Genomic DNA, 15,819 nt, shown 5'->3' on the forward strand with positions numbered 1-15,819 from the left:
CCTCCTCCCTCCTTCCTTCTTTCCCCCCCTTCCTTATTGCCTCTGTCCTTCCATGCTCCCTTCCTTTCTCCCTCCCTCCCTCCTTCCTTCTTTCCTCCCTCCCTCCCTCCCTTCCTTCCCCCCTTCCTTATTTCCTCTGTCCTTCCATGCTCCCTTCCTTTCTCCTCCCTCCTCCTTCCTTCTTTCCTCCCTCCCTCCTTCCTTCTTTCCTCCCTCCTTCCTTCCCTCCTTCCCTCCTTCCTTCCTTCCCTCCTGCTTCCTTCCTTCCCTCAGGTTTGTTTTCATTTGCTCTCCACCCGAAAAAAAGCCCTGCTTCTTTATCATTTTCATTAGATAAACCACAACTGTAGCTGAATCACTTGTTATAAAAAGCAACTGTATGATTATGTTTCTCTATTTTTAGAGATTTGAGCCAAAACTAGGAGATAAATATGGGATGAGTAATAAAAAAGGATTGGCAATATGAGTCATTCAAAAATATGTTTAAAAGCAGCATCAGTTTTGTTAAAATGTACATTTAGTATTTTTGTTGGTTTTACATCATTTGAAATGACATTTGCACCATTTTTGTAACCAAAAGACTGAATGCTCCTGAAAATGTCAAATGGTGTAACCACAAAATAATGATAAATATTAACTATTTTATCACCTACAGTGTATTTAAGTGGACTTAAAAGGATGTAAATGGTTCCTGATTTTACCTTTTTTACCAAAAGTAAGACTGAATGTCAAATGGTGTAACCACAAAATAATGTAAATGTTTCCTGATCTCCATGGTTACCCAGATTAAATGTAATATTTAGAACAATAGTATTCCATTAGCTTTATTTAATATAAAAGTTATAATGTAAGATCATGCCAAACTAGTTGATATGGTGTTTTATTGACTATTTACTGTTTTTAAGCAAGTTGAATTATTTGGTACAAAGTTTTTATGGTTACACCACTTAGACATTTTTACCATAATCCTCTAATATATTCTCTCTAAATGGATTAAAAGCAGAAATTCGATGCTGGGTCCACAAAAAATGAAACTAAACCACATGGACACACAGAAAAACCCCATCGTTGACCTTTACATACTGCTAAGATGCAACTTTACTTTCCACTTATAAGACACGTGAGTTTTCTCGTCCTGACAGAAAAACGAGAGATGAAATTCACTGACATCTTTTTTTCACTTTCATGTTGAGCCACAGTCTGTGCACACCCACACAGTCCTGAGAAGAGTCGAATCAGGCAAAGAGAGAGTGAAAATACCTGTGTAGGTGGACCATGGCAACCATTTTTATCTTATTTATCCTCTCACAATCCTTTTTCTCCTTTTATTATTATATTATATTCTCTTGTATATTTAATATTATTGTGCTACAAAGAGTATAATGGTATGGGTGAGTGGGAATGATTGTGTGTAGGAGAGTTGTGTCTGTATGATATATGGCCTAAAGTCTTGTGTGTGTGTGTGTGTGTGTGTGTGTGTGTGTGTGTGTGTGTGTGTGTGTGTGTGTGTGTGTGTGTGTGTGTGTGTGTGTGTGTGTGTGTGTGAGTATGCATGTAATCATTTATACAGTAGTTTGGGTATGAAGGTATTAGTGAGATCATTATGCTTTGTGTGAGACTGAGTATGATTTATGGCCTAGCAAGCCTTCATACTCTCTCTCTCTCTCTCTCTCTCTCTCTCTCTCTCTCTCTCTCTCTCTCTCTCTCTCTCTCTCTCTCTCTCTCTCTCTCTCTCTCTCACACACACACACACACATACATGTTTTTACTACCTCGTGGGGACCCCTGACTGGGTTCCAGCCTTTCTAAAGGGTCTAGAGACGTAATTTTAACTCCTAAATTCATCATAATTCTGTTTGAACAAAAAAATGACTTGAAATATCAATAACTCTCACATAAATTTAAAACCTGAATTTCGCCCCCCTCATTGGGACCCGTAATGCTAACGTCTATTAGCATACAATTGACATCACTGTTGACCACAGTACAATTCATATTCAGTATTGACCCTAACCCTAACCCTTAACACTGCATCTAATAATGTAGCTAGCCAGGGGGGCTAATCGCTAAGCTAATATGCTAATACGAAGCTAACATGCTAATATACACAGTCAGGAGAGAGAGAGAGAGAGAGAGAGAATGTAATAATTTCTACAGTAGTTTGGGTATGAAGGTATTAGTGAGATCATTATGCTTTGTGTGAGACTGAGTATGATTTATGGCCACACACACACACACACACACACACACACACACACACACACACACACCACTATGACTGAGTGTAATGTGAAGCCACTGAGCCCGGCGGCTGCTTATATATTAAATTATATCCGTACTGTACATGTTCATTTCCTGATGTGCACTTTAGACAATGTGCAACTTTACACCTGCTAGTCTCTAATAGCATCTCTCTCTCTCTCTCTCTTCCTTTTCTCTTCTCCTTTTCTTTTCATCCTGCAGTGAGAAGAGGAAGCTGCAGGTGAACATCACAAGTCCCATCCAGTGCAGCATGAACGGCAGGAAGTGCACCGTCATCGTCGAGCCCAAGATCAACCAATCGCAGCCGGACTTCACCAAGAGCCGATCCGGTTACATCCTGGCTGTTCCTGGAAACTAAAAAAAAACGGAGCAGAGAAACAGTGACAGCAGATGATGATGACGATGACGACGACGATGATGATGATGATGATGATGATGATTCACCTCTCTCGTGTGTGTGTGTGTTTTTTGTTTGTTGTTATTTTTTAAATTCTTTGTGTTGCAGAGCTGCTGATAATGTGACAATGCAGATAAGCAGCTCTGTAGGAGGATTCGGGGTAATTGAATCCTCTCAAAGAAGCAAAAAAAAAAAAAAAAAAGCCAAATTCACCCTGTTTTATAAATCTCTCTCTATGCATTGTTCGTATACACAGGAAGTGTATAAAAAAAAAGAAAAAAGAAAAAAAAACGCCTACATGCAAAAAAAAAAAAAAGCTTTTATAAAACGCAGGTTTAAATGATGCACTACAGGATAATCCACCAAAGTGATGTTTTGTTTTTTCTCTTTTTCTTTTAATCCATATTTTTTTAACCCTTGTGTCGTCCTCCCGGGTCAAATTGACCCTGTCTGTTTCTTCCATTCTTCCTTCCTTCCTTCCTTCCTTTTTTCCTTCCTTCCTTCTTTCCTTCCTTCCTCCCTCCCTTCCTTACATCTTCCTCCCTTCCATCCTTCCTTCCTTCCTTCTTCCTCTCTTCCTCCTTTCCTTCCTTCTTTCCTTCCTCCCTCCCTTCCTTCCTTCTTTCCTTCCTCCCTCCCTTCCTTCCATCTTCCTCCCTTCCATCCTTCCTTCCTTCCTTCTTCCTCCCTTCCTCCTTTCCTTCCTCCTTTCCTTCTTCCTCCCTTTCATCCCTCCCTTCCATCCATCCATCCTTCCTCCCTTCCTCCCTTCCATTCTTCCTTCCTTCTTTCCTTCCTTCCTTCTTTCCTTCCTTCCTCCCTCCCTCCCTTCCATCCTTCCTTCCTTCCTTCTTCCTCCCTTCCTCCGTTCCTTCCTTCTTCCTTCTTCCCTTCCTTCCTCCTTTCCTTCTTCCTCCCTTCCTCCCTCCCTTCCATCCATCTTCCTCTCTTCCATCCTTCCTTCCTTCTTCCTCCCTTCCTTCCTCCTTTCCTTCTTCCTCCCTTCCTCCCTCCCTTCCTTCCATCTTTCTCCCTTCCATCCTTCCTTCCTTCTTCCCTTCCTTCCTTCTTTCCTTCCTCCCTCCCTTCCATCCATCTTCCTCCCTTCCATCCTTCCTTCCTTCTTCCTCTCTTCCTCCTTTCCTTCCTTCTTCCTTCTTCCCTTCCTTCCTCCTTTCCTTCTTCCTCCCTTCCATCCATCCATCCATCCATCCTTCCTCCCTTCCATCCATACTTCCTTCTTTCTTCCTCCCTTCCATTCTTTCTTCCTTCCTCTCTTCCTTCCTTCCTTGACTCGAGGACAACAGGAGGGTTAAAAGACAAATGATTTGCTTTGTGCAATAATATTTAGTGATATGATAGTGATGATGGGATGATGTTGGTAGTAAAGGTGAGAGGAGATTATGCAGCAACTGTTCTCAGAAGCACTCGTTGTTGCATAATGGGAAATAAAAAAAATAAATAAAAAGGCTTTGCACAGAAATGAATAATCCCTGCAGCTCCCTGTGTGCTGGAGCCAGATCAAAAGTGAAACTCTGAGATAGATATATATAAAAAAAAAATATTAAAATGAAGGAAGGAAGATAATATTCATGTACGACTCTTCAAAGATATTCAGCCAGTTTTGATCATCTTCTTTAACCCTTGTGTCGTTTCCTCCCGGGTCAAATTGACCCCATCTGTTTTGACTGTTCCTTCCTTCCTTCCTTCCTTCCTTCCTTCTGTTCTTCTTTCCTCCCTCCTTCTCTCTTTCCTTCTTTCCTCCCTCCTTCTCTCTTTCCTTCCTTCCCTCCCTACCTCCTTCCTTCCTTCCCTCCCACCCTCCTTCCTTCTTTGCTCCTTCCCACCTACCTTCCTCCCTTCCTTCCTTCCTTTCTTCCCTCCTTCCTTCCTTCCTTCCTCCTTTTCTTCCTCACTCCTTTCCTTCCTTCCTTCCTTCCTCCTTTCCTTCCTTCTTTCTCCCTTCCTTCCTCCCCCCTTCTTTTCTTCCTTCTTTCTCCCTTCCTTCCTTCCTCCCTCCTTTCCTTCCTTCTTCCTCCCTTCCTTCCTTCCTTCTTCTTTCTAACTTCCTTCCTTGACTCAAGGACGACAGGAGGGTTAAAGAGAAGAGGGAATAATAGCGATGATGGCCTTGATTTGAAGGTTTTACCTGCGTGGTGAAATGAAGAGAAGAAGAAGAAGAAAAAAAAAGGAAATGCAGCGTCCACTTTTATTAGTTAGTTAAATGTTTACAATAAAAAGTGAGTCAGTCCGAGTTTGAGACTTTAAAGAAAATCATCCACATCTAAAGTCGTTGTTAGTTTCGTAGTCACAGGAAGTAGAGTCGGATGTGTTGAGCATATCCTGAACATTACATCCTGTTAATTTAAAATCCTACATCTTATACTCTCTACTGCAATATCTCTACTTTTCTTTTTTTAATAACATGCTTATACATAAATATGAATATATAAATATATATATAGTCAAAGTTATAAGAATATATGTGAACTGCATAAGACTCCATATGTTGATGCAGCACGTTACAGGAAGTGAAGACTATAACCAAAGCGTTAGTATTTCTCCCCACATTTAACCTTCCTGTCGTCCTCCCTCCTCCTTCCTTCCTTCCTCCCTACTTTCCTTCCTTACTCCTTTCCTTCCTTCTTCCCTTCCTCCATCCTTTCCATCATTCTTCCTCCATTCCTTACTCCCTCCCTCCTTTCATCCTTCTTCCTCCCTCCCTGCCTTCCTTCCTTTCCATCCTTCGTCCTCCCTTCCTTCCTCCCTCATTTCCTTCCTTTTTCCTCCTTCCTTTCCTTCCTTCTCCCTCTCTCCCTCCCTCCTTTCCTTCCTTCTTCCTTCCTTCCTTCCTCCCTCCTTTCCTTCCTTCTTCCCTTCCCCCTCCCTTTCATCCTTGCTTCCTTCCTTCCTTCCTTCCATTCCATTCCATCCTTCCTCCCTCCCTTTCATCCTTCCTTCCTCCTCCCTCCCTTCCTTCCTTGACTCGAGGACAACAGGAGGGTTAAGGAACATTTATATTATCCTTAATGTTTCTAGCTTATTAACAGAGTGAGTGTTGCTGGCCAGTACTGTATAATCCCATGTGAACTCCAACCCCCACCCCCCCCTTAACCCTAACCCCCCTTACCCCCCTAATTCCCCCCCCCCTTTAAACATAGTGTTGTTTGTTGTCTTTGTGCTGGGTGAAAAGCCTAATGACTTGTAGTGGTCTGTAGTCCTTTTCAATAGGCTTCTACTTGACAAATATCCCCTTCATCCGAGAGAGAGAGTGTGTGTGTGTGTGTGTGTGTGTGTATGTGTGTGTGTGTGTGTGTGTGTGTGTGTGTGTGTGTGTGTGTGTGTGTGTGTGTGTGTGTGTGTGTGTGTGTGTGTGATTAGCTCTTCGTTTTTTGGCTCAGAGACTTGTGGAGGCTGGCGATCGTCCACAGTGAAGGACAGAAGGAGGGGAGGTTGGGGGTGTGTGAAGTCTGTAATCAGACTGCTGTCCTACTTTACCTCGCTGCCTAATGATGGGAATGACTCTATGTATGTATCAGCAGCACTACACTATTTCAAGACTCGCTAAGTTTCCCTTCGCTTATCTCAGGCATGAAAAGACCAAAGATTCACACATATATATATATCTATCTCTTTATATACTGCTTACTTTAAAATGAACATCCACCTCCACAGCTTCAACATATATAAGGCTTTAATATCTTAGGCTTTGTGATGCGTTTGCTGCTCTGTAACTTAATTATTCTCTTTTTTTTAAAGTTCATTTTCAACCTTTGGAGTTTAGTAGCTGCTTTCATTACCAGGTTTAATTGGTAGATACAGTTATTACAGTCTTTATTGAACTGTAAGATGTTTAAATTCCATTTTTTCTAAAGCAGCAAAGCAAAAATTTAATGTGCATCCTCATTAATTATGTGTTTTTTTGAAGCTCAATATAAAGACGACCTGCAGACTACTCTCATGCAATTGACTCAGAGTCTCATGTTACACATATTGACAAAGATTTTACACTTTCTGGCTTATCTTAAATTGAGATGATTTGGTGATAAGCTCAAATTTTGCACATCAAACTCAAACTTTGAATCCACCGATTGCTGCAAATCCATTATAATAAATAGACGTTGCAGTGTAAATGTCACATGCTCTAAATGCTAACTCATCCTAACTCATCCATGTAAAATTAAGCAAAGAAACATTTTTTTTTACACTTTTCTGTCTCTTTAAAGTTCATCACTGTTGAGATAATTTTGGCTCAAATTTTGCACGGATAACATTTAAAATTATACAGCTAAAAAAAAGGGGAAAAAAAGGGGGTGAACTATGATTAAAAGCTCAAGAGAACAACTTAATTTTCCTGCCTCTCACTCAGAATAATCCTCTTCAATGAATATGGATCTAAAGCTAAAATGTTACTTTAACACTCTCTGGTTATAAATGTGAGATCTTTTGATTTAAAGGTTTGCGAGTTGACCTTTATAAATATCTAAATATCTCAAATTCAACCAACATTTGACCTCAATGACCTTTATAAACCAGCTCTCTCCTCCTTTTACTCAAACAGGAAGTCACAAAAACTTCTAATTGTGTCCGAACAAGCCGTTTATCTTAATGAGTTTGAGCAAGTGATGAAATCTCTTCTTCTACCTCGTCATAATAAGACACTTTGATGCAGCAAAAAATAAAATAAAATAAAAGAGAAGACTTTTATTTTGAAGGAGGAAAAGGAGAAAATGATGCATTCATAGTCATAGAGGAGAGTGGAGGGGATTAAGGAAGTGGTGACATTGGTGGTGGTTTAATAAGAGCTTCTCAATTGTGTGTGTGTGTGTGTGTGTGTGTGTGTGTGTGTGTGTGTGTGTGTGTGTGTGTGTGTGTGTGTGTATGTGTGTGTCTGTGTGTGTGTGTGTAAGTAAGTGTGTGTGTGTGTGTGTGTGTGTGTAATTTATAACACCTCCATATCCTGCAGCATGGTAATCTCCCACAGGGCTTCTCCTCCTCTCTGCTCCTCTATTCAGCTCTCATCATTAGGATGGACTCCATGTCACTTCTCACTTCAGCTTCTTCTTCTCTCTCTTTTTTTTTTTTTGCTTTCTTGAGGCAAAAGGAGTTTTTTTTCCCTCCTTTCCTCCTCTCCTTCTCTCCTTCTCTACTCCCTTAGCTTTCTTCTTCTTCCTCTCTCTCCCTCCTCCTCCTCCTCCTCCTCCTCTTCCTCCTCCTCCTTCTTCTTCCTCTTGTCAAATCACTTGGCTCCTCGCCCAGTGAGTCTGACTTTACCCGTCCTGCAGGGCAGTGAAGGTTCTTCTTTGTTTGTTTTTTGTTTTTTTTCTCCCCCTTCAGCCATCCTGTACTCAGGAGGCGAGGAAATAAAATAAATAAAATAAAAAAAGGGAAACTACACCAGCAACAAGACATTTTAGAACAATAGAAACCAACAAATAAATGAGATAATGATCAAGTAGAGTAACCAGAAATATAAAAAATGTGGATTAAAATCTATTAAAAGGCGACGCTGATGATATTCTTTAGCTTTATTTTCAACAAATCTCATTTTTAAAAAAAGCCTCTGCCTTCCTTCCTTCCTTCTTTCCTTCCTTCCTTCCTTCCTTACTCCTTTCCTTCCTTTATTCTTCCCTCCCTCCTTCCTTCCTTCCTTCTCCCTCCTTTCCTTCCTTCTCACTCTTTTCCTTCCTTTCGCCTTTCCTTCCTTCTTCCTCCCTTCCTTCCTTCCCCTTTCTCCCTCCTTCCCTCCCTTCCTCCTTCCTTCCTTTCTCCCTCCCTTCCTTCCTTCCTTCCTCCCTCCCTCCCTTCCTTTCTCCCTCCCCCCTTTCCTTCCTCCTTCCTCCCTTCCTCCCTTCCTCCCTTCCTCCCTCCTTTCCTTCTTGACTTGAGGACAACAGGAGGGTTAAAATAACTTTTTAACAGACTTTATGAATAAGTGCCATTATGTCTTTCTCCTTACACAAATACATTCCTGTAGTTGTCATTTTTACACAATTATTATCAATTTTTTTAGCCAAATGGTCACAAACTTTTCATTTTTCTTCCTCCATAATTTATTCTGTCTTCAGCAGCTTTAAGCACATTTTAAAAAAAAGAAAAGAAAAATCTGTATGTACATGTATGATGTATGCACCAGTCATTCAATAAGTGCCTAATTTTATATATTAAGTTTATATTTTGCATATTGATGTAATATTTCAACATTAAATATACTGTAATATCCAGACAGAGTCTTTAAGGGAACTGTGCACTGTTATAATGCATTCTGTATAAATGCAAATTATGCATTAAGCAACGAGTTAGTTATGTCATTAATCATTTTATTAATAAATTTATTTGCTTCGATGTCTTGTGCTTGTTTACTTGTGTGTGTGTGTGTGTGTGTGTGTGTGTGTGTGTCCTCCTTTATTTTGACAGATTGTTCCTTCTTTCCTTTCCTTCTCCCTCCCTCTCCTTCCTCACTTCCTTCCTCCTTTCCTTCCTTCCTTTCTCCCTCCCTTCCTTCGTCTTGCCTCTTTTCCTCCCTTCTCCCTCTTTTCCTTCCTTTCTCCTTTCCTTCCTTTTTCCTCCCTCCCTGCCTTCCTTACTTCCTCCCCCCTTACCTTCCTTCTTCCTCCTTCCCTGCCTTCCTTCTTCCTCCCTCCCTGCCTTCCTTTCTTCCTTCCTCCTTTCCTTCCTGCTGTCCTTCCTCCCTCCCTCCCTTCCTTCCATCCATCCTTCCTCCCTCCTTACCTCCCTCCCTTCCTCCCTGCCTTCCTCCCTCCCTCCCTCCCTGCATTCCTTCCTTCCTTTTTCCTCCCTTCCTTGACTCAAGGACAACAGGAGGGTTAATAATCTTGATTATGATTTTTTCCATAATCAAGCAGCCCTAGTGTGTGTGTGTGTGTGTGTGTGTGTTTGTGTGTGTGTGTGTGTGTGTGTGTGTGTGTGTGTGTGTGTGTGTGTGTGTGTGTGTGTGTGTGTGTTGACTCAAACGTTTCCTGAGGACAGCCGTGTTTTCCTCTCTTAACGTGTGATGAGGTAATAGTTGGGTATACAGCTCTAACGTTAGTCCGCCCACTAACATCTGTTTCATCGAGTGACGTCGTCGACTCAGGGTGGATTAAAAACCTCTGCAGTCGGCATGACAACGCTGCCCTCCCTCCTCCCTACTACACCACTCCTGTGTCAGCCATCGCCAGCTACCTCAGCATGCACAGAGGGGAGGAGGAGGAGGAGGAGGAGGAGGAGGAGGAGGGGGGGGGGGGGGTATAATCCACTGGCTGATGGATGTGTGTGTGTGTGTGTGTGTCGCAGAGAGTGGGATGACTCCTCTGTCCTCAAGGGCAGTGACACACTACGGAGGAGAAACACACACAACTGGCTGACTGACCTGGTGGTTTAATGAATGGGAATTAATGGACAGTGAGCGATGTGCACAGAGTGAACTGACCTAAACTAATCCATGTAGAGAACGAGGGGGGGGGGGGGGGGGGGGGGGTCTGTATATGTAGAGTTATATAGAGATGTGTGTGTAGAGTTGTTACTGGGACATTGGGACACACTGTGGACCAGTTAACCCTCCTGTTGTCCTCCTGGGTCATCTCTTTTGACTGTTCTTTTCTTCCTTCCTTCCTTCCTTCTTTCCTCCCTCTGTCTCTCCTTACTCCTTTCCTTCCTTCCTCCCTCACTTCCTTCCTTCCTTCCTTCTTACCTCCCTTCCTCCTCCCTTCCTGTCCTGCTTTCCTCCCTCCCTCCTTTCCTTCCTTCTGTCCTTCCTTCCTTCATTCCTCTCTTCCTGCTTTCCTTCCTTCCTGGCTTCCTTGCTTCCTCATTCCTTCCTTCTTACCTCCCTTCCTCCTCCCTTCCTGCTTACCTCCCTTCCTCCTCCCTTCCTTCCTTCCTTCCTTCCTTCCTCCTTCCTCCTTTCCTTCCTTCCTTCCTCCCTCACTTCCTTCCTTCCTTCATTCTTTCCTTCCTTCCTTCCTCATTCCTTCCTACCTTCTTTCCTCCCTTCCTTCTCCCTTCCTGCTTTCCCTCCTTCCTTCCTTTTTCCTTCCTTCCTTCTTTCCTCCCTTCCTCCTCCCTTCCTTCCTTCCTTCCTGTCCTTCCTTGACCTGAGGACAACAGGAGGGTTAAAAAAGAGAGAAAATTTAACACGTGACTTTCTGGCTCTTTTAAACTCAAACTTTGAATCCACTGACTGCTGCAAAAATCCCTTTCGTCATCATTAATAGATTTTGCAGTTTCAACTCACTCATGTAAAACGTGACGCTTTAAAATGCTAATGGACAGTGAGCGATGTGCACAGCGAGTGAACTGACCTAAATGTAGGCGGGGGGGGCGGGGGGCAAGTCTGTATATTTAGAGTAAGAGAGATGTTTGTGTAGTTGTTATTGGGACATTGGGAAAGGTTGGGGTTCAGTTTTAGGAAATTATAATAAAAAAGAAGTTATAATTTTGCACAGAGGAGTCTGTTAATAACACCTGCAAATGCAAACTTGACCAAAATCTAGTGATTAAAGATAGAAAAAGGGAGGCAGCAAAATATTAACAATCATAATATCTGGATTAAAAACATCATTATAAGAGAATCCACTTTTATATAAGGATGGAGGAAAGAAGAAGGACGGGAGGAAGGAAAGGAAGGAAGGAAGGACGGAGGGAGGGAGAAAGGAAAAGAGGAAAGAAGGAAAGTAGGAGGGAGGGAGGGAGGGAGGAAAAAGAAAGAAGATAGGGGGATGGAGGAAGGAGAGAGGAAGGAAAGAAAGAGAGAAGGAGGGAGGGACGGAAGGAAGGACAGACGGAAGGAAAGAAGGGAGGGAGGAAGGGAGGAAAGAAGGAACAGTCGAAACAGACGGGGTCAGTTTGACCCGGGAGCAATTTTCCGCAAACTTTCCAAGGTAAATTCAGCAGGGGAATTTAGGAAATATTCCAAATGGGAAACTCTCCATGTGAATTATAGGAGTTTATGGCATTTAACGGGAATTATCTGGACATTTCGGATAATTTATACAAACTATAAGCAGACATGTATGCAAACTAATACATGAATGTTGAGTAAATAAACATATTCTCGTTAATTCCCATGGAAAGTTTCCAACTTTAAAAACTCCCAGTGGATTGCAGCCCTAGTGGCGATGAAGTTCAGGCTGTGAGATCACTCAGACCCAAATTGAGATGCAGCTTTGATCAGCAGCACTTCATCCATAGAAGATTAAAGATGGCCGTCTCCAACCATCAAGACATCCAATAAATATAAATATCATGCACAAAGATTTTATTTATTTATTTAATTATTTATTTATTGGCATTGTGTCTTTATGGGACAGTTGACAGTGAAGTGGCAGACTCTTTTCCTTCCTCCCTCCCTCCCTCCTTACTCCTTTCCTTCCCTCCTTCCTTCCCTCCTCCATTCCTGCTTTCCTTCCTTCCTTCCTTCCTTCCTTCCTTCCTTCTTTCCTTCCTTCCTTGCCTGCTTGCTCATTCCTTCCTTCCTTCTTTCCTCCCTTCCTCCTCCCTCCCTCCCTCCCTTCCTTCCTTCCTTGCTTGCTTCCTCATTCCTTCCTTCCTTCTTTCCTCCCTTCCTCCTCCCTTCCTGCTTTCCTTCCTTCCTCATTCCATCCTTCCCTTCCCTTCCCTCCCTCCCTCACTCCCTCACTCCCTCCTTACTCCTTTCCTTCCTTCCTTCCTTCCTCCCTCACTTCCTTCCTTCCTTCTTTCATTCCTTCCTTCCTTCCTTCCTTCCTCCCTCACTTCCTTCCTTCCTTCCTTACTCATTTCCTCCCTTCCTTCCTTCCTTGCATCCTCATTCTTTCCTTAGTTTTCAGTCCTAGCGGTGATGAAGTTCAGGCTGTGAGATCACTCAGAGCCAAATTGAGATGCAGCTTTGATCAGCAGCACTTCATCCATAGAAGATTAAAGATGGCCGTCTCCAACCATCAAGACATCCAATAAATATAAATATCATGCACAAAGATTTTATTCATTTATTTATTTGATTATTTATTTATTGGCATTGTGTCTTTATGGGACAGTTGACAGTGAAGTGGCAGACAGTAACTGAGAGCGATGGGTATGACGTGCATCAAAGGTCTCTGGCTGGAATCCAATCATGCTGACATTGCAGTTATGATGCACGGTGGCCGTTAGGAGACTCACTCTGATGTATAAAGATGTTTGAAGATTGTTGCACCAGAGAAACCAATCATATATAATAATAATAATCAATAAGGAAGGAGACACTAGTCAGTTAAAAGGAGAAAACCTACATCTATCTATCTAGCTGATTGTTGATTGAGCAGAACATTTCTTTGATGTGAAAATATTAATTCTCCTGTTGTCCTCAGGTCAAGGAAGGACAGAAGGAAGGACAGGAGGAAGGACAGGAGGAAGGACAGAAGGAAGGACAGGAGGAAGGACAGGAGGAAGGAGGAAAAGAGGAAGGAAGTAAGGAGAGAAGGAAGGAAGGAAGGAAGGAGTAAGGGCGAAAAGAGGAAGGAATTTAGGAGAGAAAGAAAGGAGGGAGGAAGGAAGGAAAGGAGGAAGGAAGGAAGGAAGGAAGGAAAGAAAGAAAGGAGTAAGGAGGGAGGGACGGAGGGAGGGAGCGAGCGAGGGAGGGAAGGGAAGGAAGGAAGGAAGCAAGGAAGGATGGATAGAGGAGGGAGCAAAGAAAGAGGGGAGGAGGGGAAGAAGGAAGGAAAAATTAAAGAAAGAGGGAGGAAGGAAGGAAGGAAGGAAGGAACAGTCAAAACAGATGGGGTCAATTTGACCCGGGAGGACGACAGGAGGGTCAATATTTATCATTCTTTTGTGGTTACACCATTTGACATTTTCACTTTTGGTTAAAGAAATGGCCTAAATGTAATTTCAAATGATATAAAACCAACAAAAATACTAAATGTACCTTTTAACAAACCTGATGCTGCTTTTAAATCTATTTTTTAAGATATTTTTTGAATTGCTCATCTTGCTGACCCTTATTTATTTATTTGTTACTAACCCACGCACACTGATTGGGAGCCAGCTGGGTTTCAGCGTCTTGCTTTAGGAAACTTCAACATGTCGACAGAAGGAGTCGGAGATCAAACCACCAACCTTACAGTCGATGGGCTACACCTGGAGCTACAGCCACTTCAGAGGTGATCCAACAGGAAGTGATTGTTGCTTTATATGTTTGTATTTAGCCAGCAGTGAAACAGCAGAAAGATTAAATGTAAGGTTTTTCTCACCTGATGCCACACATTTCCAGTCTCAGGATGAATCTTAACCTCCAACTTGCTCCAGTGATAATGCTCAGTAAATGTGCTGCAGCTTCCAGGTGCTTTAAAGGGCCCATATTATATAAAAAACTCACTTATTCTTAATCTCTGTTGCTTCTATTAACACACAAACTGTGAAATAAAACAGCTCAGCCAGTTTTTTGTGAGCTACCTCTGTCAGAAAATGTGATTTATCGATCCATGATGATATGAGGAGATCTGAATTATACTACCTGATCTGTTTAGCTCCACCAACCAGGTACAGTTACTTAATGCAACTGTGTGAATGCAAAACAGGATGTGCATGAAAATGGAACAATGCTTTCACTGATAAAAAGGTATTTAAACATCATTAAAGTCTGTGTAAAGTAAGAATAAATATGTGTTCTTAGTTCAAACATACCACAGAAAAGTGTGTTGTTAACCACCCTGCCAAATTTGAATGATTAAAAAAATCGCCAAATATATGAAATTAGGCTTCAAAGTTGTGTAAAAATCAGCCTCTTTCTCTGCTCCCAAACGCTGTGGGCGTTCCCGCCGAGTCCGCTGAAACCCCGCCCCCTACCACGTGTCACCTGTCAATCAAAGTCACCACCTCTACCAGAAACATGGATGCTACGTCTGAGAGCTTTCTGCTGCTAGCTCGGCGGCTAACTCGGCTGTTAGCTCGGCAGCTAGCTCAGGTGCTAACTCGGCTGCTAGCTCGACGGCTAACTGTAGACTGTAGTAGTAGTAGTAGTGTGTGCTGAATGTATTTCTACCTCTACAGCAGCAGGGGTGGGTTTATGCTAATCACTAAATCCTGAACACAGAAATGTTGAAACACAGTTTGTGAAGCCTAGCTCCACAATTCAAATCTAAATGGTTGAAATACTTTTATGACCTATTTAATATGTTTAGAAGAAAATGTCTGAATTCACTTTACACGGTCTTTAATGTCATATCTGAGCAGCTTCAGTCCACAGCTGGATGTATAAAAACACAAGTAGCCTATTCTTGAACGATCAGTGCATTTTATTTTCCATCACAGTACAAAAATAAATTAAAGTAAGCAGAAACAAACTGAAAAAAGTTTCAATTACAGCAACAGCTTTTTTGTCTTTTTCCCCAAGAAAAAAAAAAAAAGAGAACATTTTTATTGAACAGCGTCGACACCCCTCCCTCACCCACCAAAGGGGAAAAAACCTAGTTACCAGTGTGTTTGGTGTGTGTGTGTGTTCCTTGTCCATAAGAAAACATGTCACACATTCTTCTGTACAAATAAAACGCTGCCACTCACACTCACACACAAACACACACACACTCACTCACTCACACTCACACACACACACTCACACATTCACACACACATGCAGCCGTCGAATGCCTCTCTTTTTGAAGCTCATCACCACTGTTTCGTTTTTTGTATTTTTTTTATCTACAAAGTACGCAACAAGATACAGAAAAATGAATTTGACAGAAATCTTTTTTTTTTTAAACTATCACTTTTGAGTCCTTTTTATTTTTTTTAAATCGTATTTTATTTTTAAGCTTTTTGAAAGTTTTTCAAACGACTACTCAATGATGCAAGTGAATTTTTAAAAAAAGAAAGAAAAAGAAAAAAAAGAAATGGCACATTTCAAGTGAGTCGAGGGGGCAAGAAGTGGTGGACACAGAGAAAAAAAAGATACGTGGTCTTTTGTTTTTGATGCCCTGCTTCTTCTTCTGCTCCTTTTTTTTTTTTTTTTTTTGCTTTTTGCTTTTTTAAAATTGAAGCCCGTCCAAAAGTGCATGTCCCCCCCCTGTTGTGCCGGTACAAACACTCCCAAACTAACTCCATATGGCGGCCACAGTCCCACAGCAGCGAAGGCCACAGATTGTGACTGTCAGAGCTGCTCGTTGCTCTTTCTCTCTGATAGAGCGTGCACAGTTTTTGTCTGT

General features: G+C 42.0%; 1 protein-coding gene across 1 annotated transcript in view; it reads left to right on the forward strand.

The window, feature by feature from the left end:
- Positions 1 to 2,620, forward strand: part of myo1d (myosin 1D) — a 67,033-nt gene extending 64,413 nt beyond the window's left edge. The window contains exon 8 of the mRNA XM_053341892.1: positions 2,464 to 2,620. Coding sequence (XP_053197867.1) covers positions 2,464 to 2,620 — 157 coding nt within the window. The remainder of the gene's footprint in view (positions 1 to 2,463) is intronic.
- The last annotated feature ends 13,199 nt before the right edge of the window (positions 2,621 to 15,819 follow it).

This window comes from Scomber japonicus, chromosome 20, assembly GCF_027409825.1.
Source record: "Scomber japonicus isolate fScoJap1 chromosome 20, fScoJap1.pri, whole genome shotgun sequence".
Taxonomy (NCBI): Eukaryota; Metazoa; Chordata; class Actinopteri; order Scombriformes; family Scombridae; genus Scomber; species Scomber japonicus.